At 60.9% G+C, this 25,567-nt stretch overlaps 3 protein-coding genes across 4 annotated transcripts in view; 1 reads left to right on the top strand and 2 right to left on the bottom strand.

Annotated features, from left to right (window-relative positions):
* Positions 1-2,362: 2,362 nt before the first annotated feature.
* LOC121338023 lies at positions 2,363-6,573 on the top strand. Its single transcript, XM_041408566.1, has 5 exons — positions 2,363-2,443; positions 3,857-3,983; positions 4,584-4,658; positions 4,855-4,941; positions 5,125-6,573. Exons 1-5 carry the CDS (start codon positions 2,426-2,428, stop codon positions 6,345-6,347), a joined length of 1,530 nt encoding a protein of 509 aa, XP_041264500.1. The 5' UTR covers positions 2,363-2,425; the 3' UTR covers positions 6,348-6,573.
* Positions 6,574-13,538: 6,965 nt separating this feature from the next.
* LOC121338000 (cathelicidin antimicrobial peptide) lies at positions 13,539-17,111 on the bottom strand. 2 transcript variants are annotated; one of them, XM_041408526.1, is made up of 7 exons: positions 16,489-16,596; positions 16,300-16,404; positions 16,142-16,225; positions 15,298-16,036; positions 14,653-14,760; positions 14,487-14,570; positions 13,539-13,670 (listed from the first exon to the last, which is right to left on the bottom strand). In XM_041408526.1, the coding sequence occupies exons 4-7, from the start codon at positions 15,469-15,471 to the stop codon at positions 13,560-13,562; spliced, it is 477 nt and encodes a 158-aa protein (XP_041264460.1). In that variant the 5' UTR covers positions 15,472-16,036; positions 16,142-16,225; positions 16,300-16,404; positions 16,489-16,596; the 3' UTR covers positions 13,539-13,559. The 2 variants fall into 2 exon arrangements, with proteins under 2 accessions (XP_041264460.1, XP_041264461.1); XM_041408527.1 differs by lacking the exons at positions 13,539-13,670; positions 14,487-14,570; positions 14,653-14,760 and having other exon boundaries at positions 15,741-16,036; positions 16,489-17,111.
* A 1,767-nt stretch (positions 17,112-18,878) lies between these two features.
* Positions 18,879-25,567, bottom strand: part of KLHL18 (kelch like family member 18) — an 18,302-nt gene continuing 11,613 nt past the window's right edge. The window contains exons 4-10 of the mRNA XM_041408564.1: positions 24,850-25,048; positions 22,630-22,790; positions 22,395-22,531; positions 21,117-21,339; positions 20,331-20,435; positions 20,031-20,142; positions 18,879-19,265 (exon numbers count right to left, since the gene is read on the bottom strand). Of these exons, the coding sequence (XP_041264498.1) occupies positions 18,879-19,265; positions 20,031-20,142; positions 20,331-20,435; positions 21,117-21,339; positions 22,395-22,531; positions 22,630-22,790; positions 24,850-25,048 (1,324 nt within the window). The remainder of the gene's footprint in view (positions 19,266-20,030; positions 20,143-20,330; positions 20,436-21,116; positions 21,340-22,394; positions 22,532-22,629; positions 22,791-24,849; positions 25,049-25,567) is intronic.

Below are 25,567 nucleotides of genomic sequence, written 5' to 3'. Positions count from 1 at the left end.
CGGGACCCGCAGTGCCCCTGTGCAGACACCCCACGGGTTGGCTGTGACCCGCGGTGTCCCCGCTGTCCCCACACCGCCACCCTGATCACCCACGCTGCGTGTGTCCCCCCAAACGCATCCGCTCTCTCCGGTGTGCCGGCTTTATTTGGGGGCTTGGCAAAGCGGGGGCGGCTGCCCCAGAAGCGTTTTGGGGGTGGGAAGGGCGGGGGGCTCAGCGCAGGGCAGGGAGCGGGCAGCTGAGCTCTCTGCTGGCGTGGGGCTGCTCCCGGTGTCCAGCGGCATTCCCAGGCTCGGGCATCGCTCCCGCCGTGCTCTCGGTCCCCGCCGGGCCCGGGCTCCTGCCGGGGCTCCGCTGTCTCACAGCAGCGGGAGGCGCCCGGGGTGTCCGGCGGGCTGGGCCGGCTCCGGGCTCTCCCTCCTGGCTCTGCCCTGCGGAGTGAGCGCGGCATCACACGGAGCCAGGGAGAGGGAGATCCCATCCCACCGCATCCCATCCCGTCCCCATCCCATCCCGTCCCGTCCCGTCCCGTCCCGTCCCGTCCCCATCCCGTCCCATCCCGTCCCATCCCGTCCCGTCCCGTCCCGTCCCGTCCCAACCCCGTCCCACGGCAATCTCCATTCCCACCCCATTCCCGGGCAGCCCCGAGCACTCTCCGGTACCTCCAGTCCCTTCCCGCTCCGAGCCCGCCCGCCCGGCTGAGCCGCATCCTCCTCCCGGGAATTCCAGGGCATCGACTGCGACTCCTGCGGGACACACGCGGGTGTGGGAGCCCCATCCCCGCCCGCATTCCCGCATTCCCGCATTCCCGCATCCCGGCTCACCTCGCTCAGCACGGAGAAGCAGCCGGAGCAGGGTCTGTGCGGCCGCCGCCGGCCCTGCGGAGGGAAGGCTGGGATCGGCATCTCCCGGAGCGCACCGGGGAACGCGGGCAGGACCGGGAATACCGAGATCCCCCCCCCGCTCCCGCCGTGCCCTCCCCGCGATCTTCCGCGGCTGCGGGGGGCCCGGCACTGCCGAGCCCATCCCCGCGGGGACGGGGAGGTTGGAAAAACCGCACCCCGGGATTTGCCTGCGGGGCCGGGACAGCCCCGAGGGGCGGGGAGGGGGCACGGGGCCACCAAGGCCGAGCTCTGTCATTCCCAGCCCCGTTATTCCCGGTTTTTCCCTCTCCACACACGACCGACCTCTCTCCCGCGCGCCGCCATCCCGGAGCGGCCGTGGTCAGCTCCGGCCACCCCGGCCACGGCCACGGCCACGGCCACGGCACGTTGCAGCCACAGCCTCATGGCGTCCCCGCGGCTGGGCCCTGGACATTGGCCCCGACGGCACCACGGTGACCCCGGAAAGGTCACTCGGGGCCGGAGCTGCCGGACACAGGGAGAGAGGAAAGGGCCGGTTCTGGATAAGGGATGAGCTGGAGGAAAGTTCTCCCCAGAACTCTGCCTCGGGGGGTCCTGCTCTTGCTGCACCTCTCTGGGGGTCCTGGAGTCCTGGCATGGCCTGGATCATCCAGTCTCCTGCCACAGCAATTCCAGACCCTGCTCCTGGAATGACCCCCACAATTCCAGCTTCTGGGATTGTTGTTAAACCAAAGCAGGCTCGCTGTATCCGTTTGGTGATCAGCCATTAGTCCTGGCCACTCCTGAGGATCCCTAGGGTACGACGGAATTTGATTCATTCCAAATTTCTGGCTTTGGTGGCGCAGATGTGAAGGGTCCAGGCAGGACAGAGGAATTCCACAGGGAATTCCAGGAGGCACGGAGACTACTAGATGGAGACTGCTTGCACGGGGTTGGTGGGAAGGGAATCGTGGACAAGCTGCACACGGGAGATACAGAACGGTCGGGAAATTTATCCAGGAGAAGAGGGAAACGTGGAGGAGGCGGATGCAGGAGGCGGCAGGGAGGGAACGTGCGGGCAGCGGGAAACACGAGTGCAGGCCTCAGGCAAGGCCATGGGAAATCCCAGAGCCGGGACCAGATCTGAGAGATTTCTGGTGGAAAACCTGAGGATTCTCCCGCTAAATTTGGGATTTCGGGAGAATCAATGACCCTGGAGGCCAAACGGGATCAGAGCGGGCGGGATACGGGAGGGCTCGGCCTGCACTCGCCGGGAACAGGGACAGCACGGGAGGGAACGGCCTCAGGGGAGAGACACCGGGACAATCCCTCCCGGGAAGGGCCGTGCCGCGCTCCCGTTCCCATTCCCGTTCCCGTTGGGATTGACCCCCGGCTCCGGGCCCGCCTCACGTGCCGGGGTCACGGCGGCGCTTCCGGGGCGCCGCTTCCGGCTGGGCCATGGCGGCGCTTCCGCTGTGGGCGGGGCCTGTGCCGGAAGCGCGTGCGGGTGAGGGGGCGGGAGGCGCCGGGACCCCCCCGGAGCCCCCCCGGGCTCCCCCGAGACCCGCGGGGCCCCCCGGCCGCCATGGCGGGGCAGGCGCAGGTAGGAGCCGGGAGCTGGCTGGGGGAGCCCCGGGCCGCCCTCGCCGCCGCCCGGGCCCTCGATGTGAGGACCCCCGACACCCCCCGGATCCGGGGGGGTCCCGCAGCGCCCCCTCGGCAGCTGCTGGCGGGGCTCGGCCTCCAATGGCGAAGGACCCCCCACCCCCATCACCCTCCCAGCCCCACCCCAAAAACCAAAATGACCCCCCCAAATCATCAGCCCCTAAAAACCCCCATTCCATGCCCCCAACCCCACCCCCATTACCCCCGTCCCAAAACCCCTATCGCCCCCACATTTCCCCCCCACATCCCTCCCCTCCCTCTCTCTGCCCCCTGTTCCCCCATCCCCACTGGGATCGCTCCTGAGGGATTTCCTGGGATGGGCCCTGGAGGTCACGGGGGCTGCTGGGAATGTCCCCCAGCCCAGCTCCAGGTGATCTGGGGTCCTGGACTGTCCCAGTCCCACAGGGATCATGCAGTGCTCCCAGTAGGAACGGTAAAACACATCCCAAGGTGCTGGGTTATGGTGTTTGGTGCTGGATTCCAACCTGTCGTTCTCCCAGATCCGTAATTCCCACCCCAGTGGGGAACAAACCTTCCTGGGACAGCCCCATCCATGGCCTCATATCCTGAGAGCTCCTTTGGGCTGGGAGAGGCTTCTCCTCTTGGGAGGGAGGGTGTGATCTGTGAGGGAGGATTAGATCCCTGAGGGAGGCTTAGATCCGTGAGGGAAGCTGTGATCCCTGAGGGAGGATTAGATCCCTGAGGAGGGTGTGATCCCTGAGGGAGGTTTAGATCCTGAGAGAGGATTAGATCCCTGAGGGAGGATTAGATCCGTGAGGGAAGCTGTGATCCCTGAGGGAGGATTAGATCCCTGAGGGAGGCTTAGATCCGTGAGGGAAGCTGTGATCCTTGAGGGAGGATTTGATCCCTGAGGAGGGTATGATCCCTGAGGCAGGATTAGATCCCTGAGAGAGGATGTGATCCCCAAAGGAAGGTGTGATCCCTGAGGGAGGGTGTGATTCCTGAGGGAAGGTGTGATCCCTGAGGGAGGATTAGATCCTGAGGGAAGGTGTGATCCCTGAGGGAGGATTTGATCCCTGAGGGAGGTTTAGATCCTGAGAGAAGATTAGATCCTTGAGGGAGGTTAGATCCGTGAGGGAAGGTGTGATCACTGAGGGAAACTGTAATCCCTGAAGGAAGCTGTGATACCTGAGGGAGGATTTGATCCCTGAGGGAGGATTAGATCCATGAGGGAAGCTGTGATCTCTGAGGGAGGATTAGATCCCTGAGGAGGGTATGATCCCTGAGGCAGGATTAGATCCCTGAGGAGGGTATGATCCCTGAAGGAAGGTGTGATCCCTGAGGGAAGCTGTGATCCCTGAGGAAGCTGTGATCCCTGATCCCGTGGCAGGAGCCGATGACCTTCGAGGACGTGGCGGTGTTCCTGAGCCGGGCCGAGTGGGACGCGCTCACGGCGGGGCAGCGGGAGCTGTACCGGGATGTTGTGTCTGACACCTACGAGCTGCTGACCTCCCTGGGTAATCCTGGGAACCACCCCGGGCAGGGCTTCCCTCACATCCCACCCCAGCGGCTTCCAGAGTGCTGAATCCCAGAATCCCAGAGTGGCTGAGGTTGGAAAAGGCCTCGGAGATGGCCGAGTCCAACAATTCCCCAACACTGCCAAGGCCACCACTAATCTGTGTCTCCAAGTGCCTCATCCTCACAGCTTTCCAATCCCTCCAGGGCTGGACAATCCTTCCCGTGAGAAGTTTTCCCTTTTAGGGGCTGATCAGGGAGTTTAGTGCTGGAAAAGGCAGGATTTGGGCCTGGGTTTGAGCACCTCTGGAAATGATTCCCTAAAGATCAGGGAGCACGGTGGGATGTCCCACCCCTGGGATGAGCAGGAGACACTCCCTCACTGGCAAAGCCTGTCAGTGGAACTGGGAAGCTGTGGAACTTCCCACACTTCCATCAGGACTCTCAGGAATAAATCCCTCTCTGGCAGCAGCTCCAGTTTCTCCCTCACTTTTCCCGCATCTCAGAAGTGTTTCCATGCATGGTGAGGCACAGCTGGGGTGTCCCAGTCCTTGGTTTTCCACTGATCAGGGACAGTCCAACGCTCTCTGTCCCATTCCCAGGTTATTCAGGCCCCAAGCCCGACATCCTGCACCGGTTGGAACGTGGGGAAGAGCCGTGGATCTGCTCATCCCCAGGTGAGCAGCAACATCCCAACCCTGTGGGATGGAATCCACATCCAGGATGGGGTCAGGGCTTCCTGCTCCATCCCTGTGGCTGTGGAGAAGTCAGGATTCCTGGTGGGGACAAGGACAGGGCTCTTCCTTCATTCCCATGGCCGTGGAGAGTCAGGATTTCCAGCCTGGCTGGTGACATCTGCTGTTTTCCCTGCAGGACATGTTGGGAGCTGGCTGGAGGAGCCTTCCTCTGGTGGGTGGCCCAGAGCCAGTGGGCACCAGGGGCTGGAGACCTCATGTCCAGGTGAGTCCTGCTCCAGCCCCATTCCTGGGCCACTCCCAGGGCTTCTCCCATTGCAGGGCTCCCCTGATGTCTGGCAGAGGTTGGGATGTGGAGCCCAGGCAGTCCCAGACTGGGAAGAAGGGATGTTCCTCTCCTTGCTCCAGCCAGGAAGGATTCAATCCCTTCCCACCTCTTTCCCAGCAGGATGGAGCACCTTGTGGTTTCTCCAGGGCAGGAGCTTCCAGAAGAAGTTTGGCTGTCACGAGGGAAGGAGTGAAGTCCCGTCGGAAGCAGATATTGGAGTAGGGAGCCAAGCCCAGCCATGGCTTGTGAAGGAGGAAGTGGAGGATAAACCTGGACTCACAGAAGACATAACCCACAGTGAGACATTTTCGCTTCATTCCCTAATGGAGCAGCAGAGCCTGAATCCTTGGGAACAGCTGTGGGATGGCCCTGGAGAGAGGAGTCAAGGGAATGCCCAAAACCATGGACACACCTTGGGAGAGGCGACGCTTCTCCCGAGAACCCGGGAGCTGCGGGTGGAGGAGCTGAGAGCGGCGGTGGCGAAGGACCACGGCTACTGCCTCCGGAGTGAGCCAGGCACGCCCTGCACCCCCCCGCCCTGCTGCCTGTGGGAACACAACTACTGCCAGCAGCACCAGGCCGGGAGGAGCTGCGAGGCCGGGAGGAGCCATGAGGTCATGGACGGGAGGAACTGCGAGGCCGGGAGGAGCCGCAAGGACGGGAGGAACCACGAGGCCAAGAGAAGCCACGAGGACGGGAGGAACCACAAGGCCAAGAGGAGCCATGAGGACAGGAGGAGCCACAAGGACGGGAGGAACCGCAAGGTCAAGAGGAGCCGTGAGGCCAGCACCACCCGGGCCATGCGCCGCCGGGTGGCGCGGCGGCAATTCCACTGGGGCAGGACGTTCCGGAGAGCCAGGGAGATCCTGCGGCGCTACCAGCCCTACTGGAGGTTGGGGTTTCCGTGGAGAGACCGCTCCAGCTCCAGTGGCGCCGCGCAGGGGGCGAACCCTGCGGTTTGTCCTCCGACGAATGAAGCCGCGCCACGCCGGCTCCAGGGCGCCGGGAATGCTGAGGGGGAGACATTGGACACACAGTGTGCCCCAGAGGGGATTGTGGGAACTGGAGGTTCACCCCCTGCCCTAATCCTGGATGCAGGGATGGGGAAGAGAGCAAAGCCTCTGGAGCATCCTGGTGCCAGACAGGAGCTTGAAGGATGTGCTGCACCCCAGAAATCGCAGGAGGTGTCGCTCCAGGACGTGTTCCGGAATGTGCTGAAGGCAGTCAGGTACATACTGGACTCCATGTGCCAGAAGTTTGAGCTCCAGGGGGTCTCCCAAGGGAAGAGCATCTGGCCCATTATCATCCAGATTGACAACTTGACTGAGATCAGGAAGCACTGACTCCTGGGGAAAACTTGAATTGGATTCCCTGAGGCACAGCACTCAATCCCCCCCATTTCTGGGGGTTTCAGTAGGAAAAACGTGGCAGATGTGGATTGGGGAAGGTGAAACTGGGAATGTGGGGCCTGCCCTGAACTGGGATTGATTGAGAGGCTTTGGAGAAAAGCAGTGGGAAAGAGGAGGATTCGTGTGGCTCAAAGGAGGAAAGAAGGAAAAGTGAACATGGGATCCTGAAATCCTGGAATGGCTTGGGTTGGAAGGGATGTTAAATCCATCTCTAAAAACCAACCAGGGGTTGGGCTGTGCTCCTGTCACCACAACAATGGGAAAAACAAACCAACGTTTTTGGTGTTAGACAAGGCATTTCCTTATTTCTGGCTGGGGTATGCGACAGAAATTATTTCAACCACACATGGCCTGGGTGTGCAGAGAAAACTATTTAATGACAGGCAAACTTTACTCAATTTTTCCCAAACTTTATCCAGTCCAAAACCCACAGAAATCCATTGGTTCAATGCTCATTTGTTCCAAATTGCAGAGTTCTCAGAATTCGGTTTCTTATTAGACCAGGATTTTTTTGCCTCTGATGTTTATTGGGCTGTCACTAATTTCTTTATCAGCCTTTTCCAGCCCCAGGGGTCTGGGGTAGATGTTCCTTGATGTTTGCTGATGGTTGTTATCTTTTTGGGTGTCTTTTGGGCTATTCCCAGTTTGTTGAGATGTTAAGTTTGTCAGACTTCACAGAGGCGAACAATACCGTTGAAAAAATATTAGTCTAATTCCTTTCTCCAAGTCAAAGGCAAAGTGAGCCTAACTAGAGAAATAAAATAAATTTGAAACGTTGTATAGTTGCCAACACTCCCAGGGAACAGGGAGAGGATGAGGAGAAAGAACCTCGAGTTGTGCCAGGGAGGGTCAGGTTGGGTTGGCTTGGATATAGGGAAGGACAAAGGAAGGTTTAGTTCCAGTAGTGTGGAAGCGTTTTCCTGGGAAATCCAGCCTGGCCTGAATTCCCAGCAGCTTTTGGAACCTCTGGAATTGGATCATGACAAGGAAAAGGTGATTTCTGGGATGTTCTCCAAAGCCCTTCCAGGGGCCAGGTGCTGTTATGGGGACAGAAGGAATCCAACAAATTCAAACAAACTGAGCACCGTGGATCCATTCACTTTCTCCATGGAACTGGGGTGACCTGGGGAAAATCTGGGATGCCTGAATTCGGGATGCTGGTTTTGGCAGCAGGATGTTCCTGACAGCTGTGGGGTGTTGACTTTGGGGCTTTCAGCATTCTCCTCTGAGATGCCAAATCCTTCTGAGGGAGCTGGAGGGGCTCATCCTGGAGAAGAGGAGGCTCAGGGGGCACCTTCTGGCTCCTGAAATTCCCTGGAAGGAGGCTGGAGCCAGGAGGGGTTGGGCTCTGCTCCCAGGGCGTAGGACAAGAGGGAAGGGCCTCAAGGGCAGGTTCAGGTGGACATTGGGAATGTTCCTCCTGGAAAGGGAGGGGATCTCCAGCCCTGGCCCAGCTGCCCATGGCAGAGGTGGAGTCCCCACTCTGCAGGGATCTAAAAGCCCTGTGGATGTGGCACGTGGGGACATGGGACAGTGCTGTGCTTGGACTCGGACATCTCTGAGGGCTTTGCCAATCTCAGCAATTCCATGACTCCGCAATTCCTGGAAGGACATTCTCGCCTGTCAGTGCCAGCAGGCGGTGAAACGGGATTTCAAAGCCAATAAAACCGGTGAAATGTCTCGGGAGCCGCTGTGTCCCGGCTCCAGGCGTGTTTTGAGAGTCGGGGCTTCCCGTCACCTTTTCCCAATCTCGGGGTCCCCCCAGGACCCCTGACCCGCACGGCGCGGAAGCAGCACCACCGCCGCCCAATCGCGGCGCGACCTGCAGGTCACGTGCCTCACTCCGCCAATCACAGCGCCCGCCGCGCTACCCGGATGCTGTACGGCCTCCCAACATGGCGGCGCCCAGTGAGCGCGGGAACGCGCCCCTTCCGGGTCGTGGCAGAGGCCACGATTGGGGCGTGGCCTAATGCGGAAGCACCAGCGCGGGTTGACCTGCGTGACCACGCCCCCTTTTGCGCGGTTGCCATGGAGACCAGGGCGGTGCCGTTGCCTCGGAAACCAGGGACGGGCCCGGAGCGGGAAACGGGAACACGGCGGGACCGGGCAGGGACCGGGCAGGGACACGGGGCCCCTGCTCAGACCCAGAGGAGGCCCCAGAGCTGCTGCAGGGCTGGAGCCAGGCTGGGAGGCTGCACAGACCCAGAGGAGGCCCCGGAGCTGCTGCAGGGCTGGAGCCAGGCTGGGAGAGCTGGGAATGTTCCTCTGGAGAGGAGAAGGCTCCAGGGAGAGCTCAGAGCCCTGCCAGGGCCTGAAGGGGCTCCAGGAGAGCTGGAGAGGGACTGGGGACAGGGGATGGAGGGACAGGACACAGGGAATGGCTCCCACTGCCAGAGGGCAGGGATGGATGGGAGATTGGGAATTCCTGGCTGGGGGGGGGGGGATGGGCTGGGATGGAATTCCCAGAGCAGCTGTGGCTGCCCCTGGATCCCTGGCAGTGCCCAAGGCCAGGCTGGACAGGGCTGGGAGCAGTGGGAGGTGTCCCTGCCGTGGCAGGGGTGCTGTGGAATGGGATCTGTGCTCCATTCCAGCCCAACCAGGATGATTCCGTGACGGACCAGCCGTGCCCTCCCTTCCGTATCCCAGCATCCCAGGCTTGCTGGGGTGGAAGGACCTTAAAGCCCACCCGGTGCCAGCCCCTGCCTGGCACTGGGAACCTTCCAGAGCCCAGGTCGGATCGGGGTCTGGCCGTGGGAACGGCTCCAAGACAAACGCGCGGCTGTTCCGGAATGAGGAGGGACAGCTCAGTCCTGGGAAGGGCAAATAAACCCCAGTCAGATTTATGAGCAGGGAATTTCCCCAGCTCAGGGCTCAGGGTTTAGTTTTGGGTGGGATTTACTGTCCCTGTCAGAGGTGGGAGACGTCCTGGGAATCACAAAATCACAACTTCCTGAGGAAAAGTCACTGAATTGTCCCTTTTTTATTCCCAAAATGGCCTCCAAGGATTTTGTGGCTTTTTGGTGCCTGCTCAGGGCTGGCACAGGCAGCTAAAAATTAAATTTAAATATTTTACATCTCTTTTGAATCTCTTTCTCTTGCTGTTGAATCCTAGGTGGGATACATGGGGAAAATGGGAATAACTGAGGAGTTTGGAAGGAGCTGACAGGATTTTGGAGGAGATTTGGAAGGAATTGAAGAATTTGGAGGGCATCTGTGAAGGAACGGGGAAGAATTTGGAAGGAATTACAGAATTGAAAGGGAATTTTAAGGAATGGGGGACAGTTTGGAAGGAATTGGGAAAGCCTTGAAGGGAAGCAGTGAGAGCAGTCAATCCCTGGGGATGTGTTGGATCCCCATCCCTGGAGGAGAGCCTGGATGTGGTGCAGGATAATCCCACCCTTCTCCTTGGAAGGTTGGACCTGGCTGCAGCTGGAATGTTGCAGGGTCAGGCGGGGTTGGCTGCAGGGCAGTGGCTGACACCGTCCCTCCCTGGGGACTTCCCGGTGCCACCCCCCCCCGGTGGTGTCTTTGTCCCCGTGTGATTTATGAGGATGTTTTCCACCGATCCCGGCTCCAGGGGGGCCTGAGGCGAGGGTCACCCTCGGGGCAGGATCCTGGGTGTCCTCCTGGAGCTTCCTGCTCCCCTGTTTGCAGAGAGGGACAGGCCATAAATCACCCCCCGGCTGGAAAACCCCGTCTGTCTTCAGAGAAACAAGGGAAAAAGTCCTCGGAGACCAAAAATCATCCTCAGCACCGCCAAGGCCACCACTGACCGTGTCCCCAAGTGCCACATCCACAGGGATTCTAAATCCCTTCACCAATGGGCACTCCAGCACTGCCACGGGGAGCTGTGCCAGGGCTGGGCAGCCTTTTTGGGGAAGGAATTTTCCCAAATCCAGCCTGAACCTCCCCTGGCCCAGCCTGAGGCTGGTTCCCCTTGTCCTGTCCCTGTTCCCTGGGAGAAGAACCCGACCCTCAGCTGGCTCAGACCTTTCATCCCCACCACGCTCTGGACCATCCACGGCCAATGTGGGAAATGGGTTTGTAGGGAATTCTCAAAGCCTGACAGAAGGCTCACGCAGCGTGTGCATCTGTGTGCAAACTGAGATAAGAAACGCTGACTTGGGAACTTTTTGAGGAAGGAATTTTCCCAAATCCAGCCTGAACCTCCCCTGGCCCAGCCTGAGGCTGGTTCCCCTTGTCCTGTCCCTGTTCCCTGGGAGAAGAACCCGACCCTCAGCTGGCTCAGACCTTTCATCCCCACCACGCTCTGGACCATCCACGGCCAATGTGGGAAATGGGTTTGTAGGGAATTCTCAAAGCCTGACAGAAGGCTCACACAGCGTGTGCATCTGTGTGCAAACTGAGATAAGAAACGCTGACTTGGGAACGCCATGGAATGGACAGACATTGCTGAGAGAGGAATGGAACCAGGAACAAGTTTTAAAGGATGGCCTTGCAAATAGGGCTGGATACTTTGGAGAAATAGAACTGTGAAAGATTAAAAAGTAATTTTAGATGGTTGGTGTTAAAACATTTACAGCATGGTGTGGCTAAAGCTGATAAGCCAAGAAACACTGATTGTGTATTGTAATTAGGAAGTAGTTGGTTTTTGATTGTGATGGTGTGAATTATAACATCTGCATTGTCTCACCCTTCACACGAGACTGAAAACGGAATAAAAGTTTTTAAAACCTCTCCGTTGCCCCATCTCTGGGTCAGAAAAGAGCTTAATCTGACAGGCCATCTGTCACCACAGTCCCTGTCCTCGCTGTCACCCCCTGGTCACACATTCCCTGCCCTGGGGACCCCCTGGTGACACATTCCCTGCCCTGGGGACCCCCACGGCACAGGACCCCACACCCCGTGGCCTCTCCCCGCTGCCGGTGACCAGCACACCCATCCCCGCTGCCCGGGGCACCGCGGCGGGCCGGGCCGGGCTCCTGGCCAGATTCATCCCCCCGGAATGTCCCTGTGTGCCAGCCCCCCGCTACGCCCAGGACAGCTCCCATAAAAGCGCTGCCGGCCCGCTGGGGAGCAGGATCCGGGATCCAGGAGCGCCATGGGGCCGTGCCGAGCGCTGCCACCGCTGCTGCTGCTGCTGGGGCTGGTGCTGGCTGGAGCTTCCACGCCGGAGCCGCGCGGATCCACACTGGGACAGGACGGAACCGATGGAACCGCGGTGTCCTCGTCCTCGTCCTCGCCGCGCTCCCTGAGCTACGGGGACGTGGTGGCGGCGGCCGTGGAGCTGCTCAACGCCAGGGCCGTCAGTCCCTACGTCCTGCGGCTGCGGGAGGCTCAGCCCCGGCCCGGCTGGGTGAGTGCTGGGCTCTCCCTTTCCAGGGGAAACTCCAGGGCTGGGCAGTGCTGGATCCGGCCCCGTTTTGGGTCTGAGCCCTGAGGGACCGAGCGCAGCCGCGTCGGGGCTGAGCCTGACCCATTCCAGGCTGGATGTGGCCCCTCTTGGGGCTGGTTCTGGCCCGTTGTGGGGCTGGTGGGCACTGGAGGCAGTGGATCCCTGATGGATCCTGTCCCTTTTCCCAGCCCTCGGACCTGCAGAGCCGGCAGGAGCTGAGCTTCACCCTGGAGGAAACCACGTGCAGGACGCCGGGAACGGACACCGGCAACTGCAAGAGCCGCTGGCTCGGGGTGAGGCTTCTTCCCGTGGGAACTGGGGATTATCCAGTGGGGAAACTGAGGCACGAGGGGGTTGGGCTCTCCTGTGTCCCCTCTGTGTCCCACAGGCCGTGACCTTGTGCCAGGGCTCCGTTTTCCTGGAGGGGCAGCAGCCCACGGTGGAGCTCTCCTGCGAGAAGGCCCCGGCCGCGGTGAGAAGGGGCTGGAATGGCTCCGTGTCCCTCCGGGGGTCCCCCGGGTCCCCTCACCGCCCCCTCCCCCAAGTCTGAGCCTGCTCTTTGTTTTCCCCAGTTTGGCCAGATCTGGAAATCCAAGATCAAGGATTTCTTTGGCAAGGTCAAGCAGCGTTTCCGGGGGTTCTTCCAGTGCGGTCGGATCTGGATCCGGGACAGGCTCAACCTCAAGGCACCCAAACCCTGAGGGGTGACACTGCTGTGCCCCTACCCTGTGTCCCCACCTTGTGTCCCCTCCCTGTGCCCCCTCCCCAGGTGCTTCACTGCCAATAAAGGTCCCTGCATCACTCCTGGTGTCACCTGAGTGCCCCAATGGGGACCCCCGAGCGCTCCCGGACCCCCCAAATCCCCCCGTGGCCAGCCAAGGAACTGTGAGAGCTGGGAACACCCTGGGGGTCATGAATGGGGGGCGTCACGAGTGGGGGGCGCTCACTGGGGTCCCCTGGAGAGACAAAGGGACCCCCCCTGCAGGTGCTGCCACCTCGGGACCCCCCGACAGCCCCTCCCCAGCCCCCGCTGCTTCCCGGCCCTGCCGTGCCGTTCCCTGCCACTGTCACCACAAGGGGGACGCGAGGATGGGGACGGTGCTGGTGACAGAAGGTCCCACGGGGAGCAGGAGCAGCTCCCCCAAAATGGGCACAACGCGGGCACCACCGGGGTCCCCTCCTAGCACCGGCCCCCTGCAGGGACTTGGAGCCCTGGGGCTGTCCCTCCCTGTCCCCAGGACACCCCGGAGCCTGTGGGTTTGTGGGGTACAGACCCACAGGAATATTGAGGGACAGGAGGGACATCTGCAGGGGATGCAGCCATGACCCTGCTCCAGCCGCTTTTGGGGCTCAGGGGTCCCAGAGCCCCCAAATCTGCACCCGCAATGTCCCTGTCCCAAACTGGGTTCACCGTGGGGGTCCTTTTTTCGGGACCTGAACCCCCCCAGCCACTCCCTGAAGGGCTCACAGTGTCCCCTGTGTCCCCTCCCCACCTCCCTTTGCCATCACTGCTGGTTTGGGGGGGACGAGATGCAGAGGGGACAATGCCACCACGGGGACAAGGGCTGTGGGGACAGTGACACTCTGGGGCTGACGGTGGTCCCTTTTTCGGGTGGGGTCCTGGGGGCTCCCCAGAGCAAACCCATCCCTGTCCCCAGTCCGACTCCACGTCCCCTTGAGGACGATGAGGAGGAGCGGCCCCGTGTCCCAGCCGTGCCTCAGTTTCCCCGTGTGACAGAGCCAGGAGGTCGCGGTGCCCACACGGCCACTCCCGGTGGCCCCTTTATTGCTCAGCCCAGCCCCACGGAGCCCTTCAGGCGGACGTCGAACTTGATCCTGGGTCGGAAGCGCCGGACCTTCCCCAGGAAGCGCCCGAAGCGGCCGCGCTGGATCAGAACCGGCTGCCGGAGGGATGGGGGGGGTCAGGGGCGGCGGGGGTGTGGGACTCCCCCTTGGAGCACAGCCGGGACCCCACACAGGGCCCCCCGCAGCTGGAAACCCACCCAGGACCCTGCACCAGGGACCCTATCTCCCAGATCCCACTAGGAACCCCATTCCCAGGATCCCACCAGGGACCCCATCCCCAGAATCCCACCCAGGACCCCATCCCCAGGATCCCACCAGGGACCCCATCCCCAGAATCCCACCCAGGACCCCATCCCCAGGATCCCACCAGGGACCCCATCCCCAGAATCCCACCCAGGACCCCATCCCCAGGATCCCACCAGGGACCCCATCTCCAGGGACCCCATCCCCAGGATCCCACCAGGACCCCACCAGGGACCCCATCCCCAGGATCCCACCACGGACCCCATCCCCCAGATTCCTCCAGGGACCCCATCCCCAGGATCCCATCAGGGACCCCATCCCCAGGATCCCACTCCAGGGGTATTCCCCCCCAGGACCCCACTTCAGGGACTCCACTCATGTCCCCGCACCAGGGACCCCACTCCTGGGACCCCATATCCAGAATCCAACACTTGGGACCCCACCCAGGACGCTCCACCTGGGGCCCTGCACGCCACACCCAAACCCAGGACCCCGGCCCTGGGACTCTGCACCCAAAACCCCCCACCCAGGACCCCCACCCAGCACCTGTGAGCTGCCCAGGACCCCCCACCCTCCTCTGGAGCCATGGCGGGGCAGCGCAGCCCCCGGGGTGTCCCTTTTGGGGGCTGCGGACCCTCCAGGGACCCTCCCCGGCTGCCCCCACTCACGTCGGAGGAGGCGTCGGAGCAGTGCAGGTCGATCTCGGGGGAGTCCTGCCGGAACTTCAGCGGCCCCGAGCACTCCTTGATGACCTGGGGGGGACACGCGGTGTCACCTGGGGATGGCAGAGAGCCCCCGTGCCCCCTTCCTCCCGCTCCTGCTCCTCCTCCTCACCCCGTTCTCCTTGAAGTCGCAGTCGTCGGGGTTGGTGCGGGCGCTGGCGGCGCAGTCCGTCTCCATCATGCTGAAGTTGAGTCTCTGCAGCGAGCTCAGCCCCACGCCCTGCGGACACGGGTGGGTGGCGGTCACCAGGGGCAGGTGGCAGGAGGGGGGTCAGCAATTGGGGTGGCACGAGGAGGGGGTCACCAGTGGGGTGGCAGTCACTGGCGTGGGCTCAGGGCCAGCGCTGGGTGACCACGAGGGGGGGATCATGAGGGGTGCGTGACAAATGGGGGGTCACTAGTGGGGGGACAGGAATAGGGTGTGACAAATGGGGGGTCATGATGGGGTGACACTCACGGGTCAGCACTGCGCACCCCGAGTGGGTACCGTGAGTGGTGGGACAGGAATAGGGGTCATGGGGGGTGTGTGACAAAAGGGGGGTCATGATGGGGTGACACTCACGGGTCAGCACTGCGCACCCCGAGTGGGTACCGTGAGTGGTGGGACAGGAATAGGGGTCATGGTCACAAATAGGGGGTCCCGAGTGGGGTGCACTCACCGGGGCAGGCTCAGGGTCGGGCTGGGCAGCCCCGATCAGGCACCACGAGTGGGGTGGGGGTGTCACCCGTGGGGGGGTCCCGGGTGGGGGGCACTCACCGGGCCGGGCTCGGGCTCCGCGCTGAGCAGCCTGAAGGCGTTCTGCACCTCGGGCTGCTGGTTGTAGGAATCCACGGCCTGCGCCAGCGCCTCGGTGTAGGACAGGGACGCCGGGGCGGGGAGGGCGCAGGCCCCCCCCAGCACCGCCAGCACCAGCACCCACGAGCTCGGCATCGCTGTCGCCACGGCCACCCCCGGGCCCCTTTTATCCCCCACGGGAGGTTGGGGACCCGCCCCGGGGCTGCCCCTTGGGACACGCCCGGCCCGAGCCGCAGAGCGGCCGTTCTTTTGGGGGGGATGCGCGGGGCGGGGGGGTCCCCGTGGATGGGCGGTGACATCTGAACCCCTCGGGGTCCCCACCCTCGGGAGCCCCTTGGCCGGGCTCGGGGGGTTTGGGGGCCAGGGCCCCTCGGGTGGTGACACGTCGCCCGTGTCAGGTTGGTGCCCGCGGGGTTGCACAACCCCAGAGTTGCGCCATCGCTGTTGCCCAACGCCGAGGGTGCGCCCCGGGTCCCCCGAACCGTCACCCCCACACACGCACACGTCCGACCCCGAAATCTCTTTATTGCAGCTCCGCTGGGGACAGGGGGCGGCGGGACGGTCCCTGCAGGGACGCGCTGGGAGGGGGGCGAGGCCGCGGGGGCGGCCCCGAGGATGATGAAGAGGATGAGGAGGATGAGGAGGATGAGTGACCTGGGCTGGTGCCAGGGGAGCGGGGCTGGGCGCTGTCACCGGGCTGCTGCGGGGAGAAATAAAGGGGGAATTTCACTCCAGAGCCAAACCCCCCGCCCGAACCGAAGGGGACGCGTGTCCCACCCCCAGGATGCGCTCCCGGAGCCCTCACCGGCTCCCGGCCGCACTCCACCATCGACAGCGGCACGTCGGGCAGGAAGGTGAACACGGACACCTGGGCCGAGCAGCGCTGCACCTGCGGACAGAGCGGCCTCAGCACGCCGCAGACCCCCCGTGCCCCCGGGTTTGGGGGTCCCACCCCACGCTCACCCTGCCCGGGCGGCCCCGGCAGCCGCGGGGGTCCGGGGCGGGCTTGGGGCAGGGCGGCTGCCGCGCCGTGAAGTTGATGCTGAAGTGGGTCCCCCAGTCGAAGCTCTGCCGGGACAAAAGCTCCGTGGGGCCCCGCACGGGGATGGGTGCGGGAGCCGGGAGCACCCCCCCCCGCACCCCTTTTCCTACCGTCCTGGCCACTCCGAGCAGCCGCAGCAGCCGCAGCTCCTGCCCGTGCGTCTCCAGCACGGAGCGAGCCAGCTCCCGGGGCGCGGGCATGGCCGGGGGCACGGCCGGGGCCGGGGCAGCGCTCACCGGCAGCACGGCCCCCAGCAGCAGCAGCAGCGCCATGCGGGCGGCAATGCGCCCCCGGCTCGGCAGCAGCCCCGGGCTCGGGGCCCCCCGCTCCGGCTCCGGGGGAAAGAGCGGCCCCCGTGCCGCGGGAGGGGATCGGGTTGCCGGTGTTTTCCTTGGCCCGGTGCCGCGGGGGGAGCGTGCCTGGACCTGCAGGGGATGCGGCGATGCTGGAGCTCGGCAGGGCCGATCCCCCTCCGCGGCCCCTTCGCCGTGCCTGCTCCGTTCCTTGGCGCGCTGCTCCCAGCGAGATCCTGCTCCTCCCGAGCCCAGCGAGATCCTGCTCCTCCCGAGCCCAGCGAGATCCTGCTCCTCCCGAGCATCCTCCTGCTCCCCCCAGAGAGAAGAACCAGGAGCCCCCTCCCCTCTCCCAGTTTCTTTACATGACTTTGGGTTTTTTAAATCCCTCTCAGCCTGCTCAGATTCATCCAAACAGCCCAGGCCCAGGTTTTCCTTGGATTCAGGAACACAGGCTTTGCCAAGGACTCCACTGTGTGGATCCTGCTCTCCCAGTCCACCTTCCCTGGGTCAGAGGGTCTTGTTTCCCCAAAATTCAGGATTTTCCTGTTGCCTTTGGAGCTAGGAGCTCCCCTTTCTCCTCGCTTCATCCACAATGGAAAAGCAAAGAATTCCCTGGGTTAGGAATCCCAGGAAGCACATCTGGGAGACACCTGAGGCTTCTGGGATCCCTGGGCCTGGGAACAGTGCTCTGGAAGCCCTGGGGTCATCGACAGCCCTGGGGTCAGGGGAGCTGCTGCTCTTCCAAAGGTGTTTGTTCCAATATTCCCATTCCTAGGGACACAAGACCCAGGTGGGAGATGGTGGGAGGGAGAAGGGATAACGGAACACCAGGAGGGCAGCTCACCAGAGCCTCCTCTGCCCACGGAGACCATCGGGAGGGGTCCTGGAGAAGAGAAGATGCCACAGGCAACAACTTCATTCTGATCGTGTTTTTTCTTATTTTTCCTTTTTAAAGTCTGAGCAGCACAGAAAAGTCCAAAGGATTCCCATTCCTGGGAAGCCAGCAGTGGACAGATGTGGGAGAAATGGATATGTCCTGATAGATCACATTTAGAACCAGATATGCTCATTACAGACCCTAAAATATACCCAGTACCCCAACACAGACATCCACATGTACAGCCAGAGTCAATCCCAGGGATGCTGGGAGCAGGAGCAGACACCAGGAGCGGGGCTGGGGGGCACATCCTGCTCCCAAATCCCTGGCAGCTGGGATGGGGTCACGTTCCTGCTGCCTGGCCCTGCCTGCCCGGAGGAGGTATGGCTGTGCCCAGGCTGGCACGGGAAGAGCCGGGCACGGAGAGCTCCGGAGGGACGGCGGGTCATGGATCATGCAGGACAGGGGCTGAAGGGCTGGTGCAGGGAAGGTGCTGCCAGGCAGCTCTTTGGCTCTGCCAGCATCCCAAAGTTTCCTGGCACAAAATCCATGGCAAAGACCTTTCCCAGCAGAGCATGACAAAACTCATGACGTATTTTCCTTGCCTCTCCTAAAATATCCCAGTCTCTTTGTTCCAGCTGCCTCTCAGGCTTAGAAAATACCTCAATAATTAATTTAAAGGACATCCTGATAATCTGTTTTCCATTTTGAAACCCTCAGGCTGTTGCCTGGAGTCGTTTCCATCCATCCTTCTCCAGAGCTTGCCCAAACGATCCTGGTTTAACTGAACTTTTCCTCTTCCTGGTTTCTCCATCCTGTGGCTCTTGTGGAGAAGTTTTCCACATCAAGCTGAGGAAAGCACGAGAAACTGGGGGTGTCTTGTGTAAGAAGCTCCTGGAAGCAACAGCGCCGTGTTTGTCCTCTTTGGCGACCCCCTGTGCAACCAGGACCCCCCAAATCGCTGCTGATGCCCCTGGGAGGGCTCAGGTGGTTTTGCTGCTCCAAGAAGGTGCAGGTGGATTTTCCAAGTCCTTGAAGTGGCCGTTTTTATGTCACAATGAAGCCTGGCCCCCTCCCCCGGCTCACAACGGCACTTCCCAAAGGCGTAACCGCAGGAAAACCGACGACGCCTGGATGGATCCGCTCGGCCTCGGCTCCGGAGAAGGCTGAGGGGGTCTTTGCTCATAAACTCACCACATTTGACCCTTCAGGACCTTCAGCCCGAAAAATTACAGGTGGGGTTTACTCTCAAGTCAAGTTTTGTGTTCGGATCGAGCACCTGGAAATCCTGGCACGCTCGCCGCGGCCGAGACGCCCCCCCCGCACGTCAGATGGTGAGGAGCGGCACGCAGCCCACGCCCACGCCGCCCTCGTGGCACACCATGGGCGCCATGAACGTCCAGCGGTTGGTCTCGGGGTCGTACATCTCCACCGAGCTCAGGTTGGACTGTCCGTCGTAGCCGCCCACGGCGTAGAGCCGGCCGCAGTTGGCCACCAGGGACACGCGGCTGCGGCGCGTGTTCATGGGCACGATCGGGTACCACTGGTCGGCCGCGGAGCTGTAGACCTCGGCGGCGCTCAGGAAGCCGGAGCCGTCGTAGCCGCCGCAGACGAACATGCGGCTGCCCAGCGCGGCCGCGCCGTGCCGGCACCGCTTGTTCAGCATGGGCGCCACGGCGTGCCAGCTGGACGTGTGCGGGTTGTAGTACTCCACCTGCCACGGAGCACGAGCACAGTCAGGGAGGGCGCTGCCTTGGGAATCGCCCTGGGGTGTCCCCCTGTGGGGCTGGCACTGCTGGGGCAGCGCCACACCGGGGGCAGTGGTGGGTTTCTTGTGGTAAGACAGGGAAGGGAAGGGTCTGGAGCAGCCTTCAGTTAAAAGTTCAGCTGCTGTGGGATGGTGCCTGAAGGGTTTGGGTTGGAAGGGACCTTAAAGCCCATCCAGTCACCCCTGCCATGGGCAGGGACACCTTCCACTGTCCCAGGCTGCTCCAAGCTCTGTCCAGCCTGGCCTTGGGCACTGCCAGGGATCCAGGGGCAGCCACAGCTGCTCTGGGCAACCTGTGCCAGGGTTTCCCCACCCTCCCAGCCAGGAACTACGTCCCAATATTCCACCTAAATCTCCCCTCCTTCAGCTCAAAGCCATTCCCTGTGTCCTGTCCCTCCTTGTCCCCAGTCCCTCTCCAGCTCTCCTGGAGCCCCTTTAGGCCCTGGAAGAGGCTCTGAGCTCTCTCTGGAGCCTTTTCTTCTCTCCCAGCCTGTCTCCATATCCAAGGGGCTCCAGCCCTCAGAACATCTCCATGGCCCCAAGGGGATAAGTGAATCACTTCTGTTCCACCTCAGGTTTTTCTGTTATGGGTGGAAGTGACACAATTTGGTGGCACAACCACTCGGGGCTGTTTGGATAGCCAGGGAAAGGACACGGATCCTTCCAGCCCCGTGCTGAGGTGCAGGGGCTGAGCCCTGCCCAGGGCCTTACACTGTTGAAGATCTGGAGCCCGTCGTGCCCTCCGGACACGTAGATCCGGCCCTCGAACACGGTGACTCCGGCAGCGCTGCGGTTGGAGCTCATGGGGGTCACTGCTGTCCACCTGGGAGGGAGAGGGGAGAGGTCAGCAAGACTCCCACAGATTATTCCATGCTTTTCTAGTGCTGGATTCTACCATCTCTCTTCTCCCCACTCCTTATTCAAACCATTCTCAGATGCCCAGCGGTGCCAGGACATGGAATGCTGGAGGGGAACCTCCTGGAAAAGCTCTGGGACACCAAGGGCTCTTACTTGTTTGTTTCTGGAGAGTAGGACTCCACTGAGTTGAGGGATGAGTTTCCATCGTAGCCACCACACACGTAGATCTGCCCATCCAGCACCACCGTTCCCATGGCACTGCAAGGAACAGCAGGACCTTCTGAGGTGGCTGGAGGTGCTGTCACCCTGTCCCCAACACTGTGACCCCACACACTCTGCCTGCGGCATCCCACCAAAGTGCCTTTTCCCTGGATTCACCTCCAAACTGCTCAGTCCCACTTGAACTCTGAGCTCACAAAGGGGAAAGGTGTTCATGGCAGGAGCACCGGAAATCCTGGGTGTGAATTTGGGTCCCTCACAAGAGAAAAAGACATTGGGGGGCTGGAGTGTGTCCAGAGAAGGGCATGGAGCTGGGGAAGGGGATGGAGCACCAGGAGTGGCTGAGGGAGCTCCAGAGAAACCAAGTGAGGGGCACATACACCCTCCACCCCTGCCCTGCACAGCCTGGGCCAGGGCTGGACAACTCCTTCCAGGAGGAATCTTCCCTGTATCCAACCTGAACTGCCCTGGCACAGCTTGAGGCCATTTCCCCGTGTCCTATCCCTGCACCCTGGGAGCAGAGCCCGGCCCACACCTGGCTGCACCAGAAACTAACCAAGGCAATCCCAGCTGCCTCCACACTGCCCCACTCCTCCTTTCCCATTTCCCCCCCCCCAAACCCACACACTGCTGGGCACCCACCACCAGCCACCCCACTCTTCCTCCAACCTCCTTATTCCTTGCTTTTCCACAAGTCTCCTCCCTATGAGCTGCACATACCTCCTCTTACTGTTCATGCTTTCCACTTTGGACCAGGAGTCGGTGTCTGGGTTGTAAACCTCCACGGTGCTGAGCCTCAGCTGGCCGTCGTAGCCGCCGATGGCGTAGAGCAGCCCGTTGACCACGGCCACGCCGACGCGGCTGCGCGCCGTGGCCATGGGCTGGCACTTCTCCCAGCGGTTGGCAATGGGGTCAAACACCTCCACCACGTTCAGAGAGTCGCCTGCATAGAAATTTGCTACTCAAATTAAAAGAGGGAGACCTGATGAAGCCCTGCGAGGGTGATGGGGGGGGTAAAGGGGTAAGGGGGTGGTGCTGTGCGCCTGAAGATGGGATTGGCGTGGGGAATTTGGCTGCTTTTCTTTGGGAAAATATCTGGGGGAAAAAGGAATGGGAACCTCGTGGGATTCAACAAGGTCAAGTGCAAAGTGCTGCACCTGGGTTGGGGCAAGAAATTCTTCCCTGTGAGGGAGGTGAGGTCCTGGCACAGGGTGCCCAGGGAAGCTGTGGATGACCCTGGATCCCTGGAAGTGTCCAAGGCCAGGCTGGATAGGGCTTGGAGCAGCCTGGGATAGTGGCAGGTGTCCCTGCCCATGGCAGGGAGTGGAATGGGATGATCCTTAAGGTCCCTTCCAACCCAGACCATTCTGGGATTCTCTGTCCTATCCTGGGCTCTCACATTCTATTCCAGCCTTCCTGCTCCCACAGAGACATTTCCCAGCCACATATCCTTGCTCACCCCCAGAGATCCCGCTCTGAACAATTCCCATTGTTCCCACACTCCAAAAGATCGGGGAACATTTCCAGGCTCTGCACGAGGAGCCTGGACAAGATCCCTCTGTGGAAATGGCACCTCCACCGTCCTCCAAGGGGCAGCAGAGACCTGCAAGTCCCATCTGTGGTGTCGCTGCTTCTCCTCCATAGAAGGTTTTTCCTTGGTCACTTTCTGTTCTCTTTTTATGCCATGGTGAGGCTCGTGTCAAAGTGTTGTGATCCCACAATCCCAACAACATTGTGGAGATCCCTGCAAGTCCTGCTTGGGGCTCCAGGCTTGGACACCATCCTCAAAGTCTTTAGGAGTCTGTCCTAAATAAACCTCACCCGGACAGGATCTCAGGTGGAAGATGTTAAACTACAGGCACAACCACCCCGAGGGTTTCACCGGAAGGGTCAAAGCGCTGCATGGAGGAGGAAAAACTGCTCCACGCTTCCACAGGAGGGAATTCCCGCATCCCAACACCCCACACAGCCCCTGGTGGTCTTTCCACTGCAAGGTACCTGCTGAGTTGAGTCCCCCCACGGCGTAGATCAGCCCCGCGATGGACGTGCAGCACCGCGGCCGCGTCTTGAACGCCGGCAGGTGCGGCCGGCGCTCCGGCATCAGGTGGTAATCCTTGGCTTCGTCAACCAGATCCCTGAAAATCCAATCGTGGGGTATCAGAGAGGAGATCTGAGAGTCTGAGAGTGCAGGGTCTGACTGTGGCACCCTGCTGACTCCGTGACCGAGCCTCACCTGCACTTGTGGCAGCAGCGGACCAGGTCGTCCTGCTGCACGCGGTCGGTGAGGAACTGCGGCCGGCACAGCGGCAGCCGGATCTTGGACAGCAGCTCGGGCAGGAAGGATTCCCTCTGCTCTCTGTCGTACCTGATCCAGGCCAGGGCAGCTTCAAACACCTGCCAGGAGACAGCAGTGCCAAGGTGGAGTTTGGGGGTTGTGCAAGTGGATGGGAATGAAATGACATGGAATCTTGGAATGGTTCGAGTTGGATGGAACTTCAAGGATCATCCAGTGCCACCCCTGCCATGGCAGGGACACCTCCCACTGTCCCAGGCTGCTCCAAGCCCTGCTCAACCTGTCTGTGGGCACTTAGGAACCTCAAGGATGATCCAGTCCCTGCCCCAGCCATGGCAGGGACACCTCCCACTGTCCCAGGCTGCTCCAAGCCCTGCTCAACCTGTCTGTGGGCACTTCCAGGGATCCAGGGGCAGCCACAGCTGCTCTAGGAAATCCACCCCAGCCCCTCCCAACCCTCCCAGCCAGGAATTCCTTCCAATCTCCCATCCAGCCCTGCCCTCTGGCAGTGGGAGCCATTCCCTGTGTCCTGTCCCTCCATCCTTGTCCCCAGTTCCTCTCCAGCTCTCCTGGAGCCCCTTCAGGCCTAGGAAGGGGCTCTGAGCTCTCCCTGGAGCCTTCTCCTCTCCAGGTGAACATTCCCAGCTCTCCCAGCCTGGCTCCATGCAGGTTTCTTTCCCTGTCTCTGACAATCCCGATCTCCTGTCCCGTGGGATGGGACATTCAGCACAGAAGTTTGCAGGGAGATGAGGGAGCTGCAAGGAGGATTTTGGCAGAGGAGGTGGCACAGAACACAAAACTGTGTTTATTCAGTGACAGAAATCTGAAAACTGGGAAAGAAGACTGGGAATGGTGGTGCTCCATGAGAAACCAGGAGAAGGGTTTGATGACAGGGATCCATCTCTGGATGACTACACTGGAGACACCTGGAGCTGAGCTGGTCCCTTCAGGCTCCATCCCAGACACTGGAAGGGACAGTGAAGCCCCTCTCTGAAGCACCACTGGGTGACTCCAGGTACAAAAGGATCCTGGTGCCCTGGTCCCAGCTTAATTTGGGATCCACATTCCTGGGTTCACAGGACTCCCCATTAAAGTTATTGCAGCCTTTACCACTGACCAGAACAAAGTCATCAACTCTTTCTTGCATAGTGGCATCCCCACTCTCTCCCAACACAATTCCCAAACTTCCCAGTGCAAAAATGCTTCTCCAACAGCACCACAGGGATTAAAAACCCCAAACCAACTTTCTTCCACTCTACAGGGTACTAGTGGAATTTCTGAAGGGTGGGGCTGGCAGTTGCCAGGGCAAGGGGACACGTCCCCAGGATGGACTCTTTGGATCCTACCTGCTCTGGGAAAAACAGTGAGGAATTCTTGGTATGACACAGGAATGTGGCTGGAATGTGGGGCAGACTCCCCTCCCTCCCTAAGCCTGATTAAAGAAGCACATTTTTACCCTTCAAGGAGAAGCTGGAGGTCTGCTCTGCCTTTGTCACCTCCTCAGGAACAGCAGGACAGATTTCCAGGCTCAAGGACAGGCTCTGTTTTCCCTGCTCACTGTCAGCCCACATCCATGGATTCTCAAGGCTGTGGGAACATCCTAAACTCCTCTCACTCCCACAAACTCCCTGGCAGGAGGGTGCAGCCAGGTGGGATTCCAGCTCTTCTCCCAGGAAACAAGGGACAAGAGGAGAGGAAACAGCCTCATGTTGTCCCAGCAGAGGTTTAGGTGTGAATTTGGAAAAATTCCTTCATGGGAAGGACTGTCCAAATGTGGCACAGCTGCCCAGGGCATGGTGGAGTCCCCATCCCTGCAGGGATTTAAAAGCCATGTATATGTGGCACTTGGGGGCATTGGTCACTGGTGGCCTTGGAAGTGCTGGGGGAAGTGTTGGACTTGATGCCCTCTGAGGGCTTTTCCAACCTCTGTGATCCTAAAAAGCCCTGCCTTTCTTTTGTTTAGGAACAAGTCAGTCTGGAGCAGGCACAGGACACCATCACAGCTCTGTCCAGCACCTCTGAGTGTCCCCACTGTGCCAGGACATCTCAGCTTCACTCAGCCCAGGAACAGGACAATTCCCATTCCCATTCCACTCCCAAGCAGCAAGAAACGCCTCAAGGTCAAACCTGCCATGGCCAAGCCCCACACCAGGTACCCACCTGCTCTTCAGACTTCACGTTGAGCTCATCCCTGGAAACGAGCTCCAGGACATCCTCAAAGGGCAGGGCCAGGAACTCCTCGGACATGGAGACCTCCACGAAGTGCTGGTGGATGAAGCTGTTGGCAGCGTCGTAGAGCACCGTGCACATCATGGTCTCGGCAAACTGCCGGACACCCAGGCAGTTCTTGGGATGAAGCCTGGGAAAGGGGAGGAGGAGAGAACGGGAATGCCAGGTTGATGGAAGAGAAGATGGCTGCTCCTGGGAGTGTCCATGGTCAGGTTGGACATTGGGGCTTGGAGTAGCCTGGGATAGTGGGAGGTGTCCCTGGCATGGCAGGGGTGGAATGGGACGGGATTTCAGCTCCCTTCCAACCCAAAGCATTCCAGGATTCTGGGAAGCACAGGAGGACACACAGTGCAGTGGAAGATGTGTCCTCTCCAGTGATGGCCCATTCCAGCTCACCCAGGAGCTGACCTGCACACCCACAGCTGACCTGCCTTGGATTCACCTTGGGAGCTCCAGGTGAATCCAAGGCAGAGCCAGAGGATGGAAAACACAAATGTCCCCTTGTCCCTGCCAAAGAGGCACTGGAAAGATCCAGGTGGCTCTGGGAGCATCCACAGTTTCCCTTGGCACCCTGTGCCAGCACCTCCCCACTCTCCCAGCCAGGAATTCCTCCCCAATATTCCATCCACCCCTCCCCTCTGGCAGTGGG

This window comes from Onychostruthus taczanowskii, unplaced genomic scaffold (genome assembly GCF_017590055.1).
Source record: "Onychostruthus taczanowskii isolate IOZ18803 unplaced genomic scaffold, ASM1759005v1 scaffold3, whole genome shotgun sequence".
NCBI classification, from domain to species: Eukaryota; Metazoa; Chordata; class Aves; order Passeriformes; family Passeridae; genus Onychostruthus; species Onychostruthus taczanowskii.
Note: the sequence above shows the minus strand (reverse complement) of the source record. Positions and strands in the feature narration are given on the sequence as shown.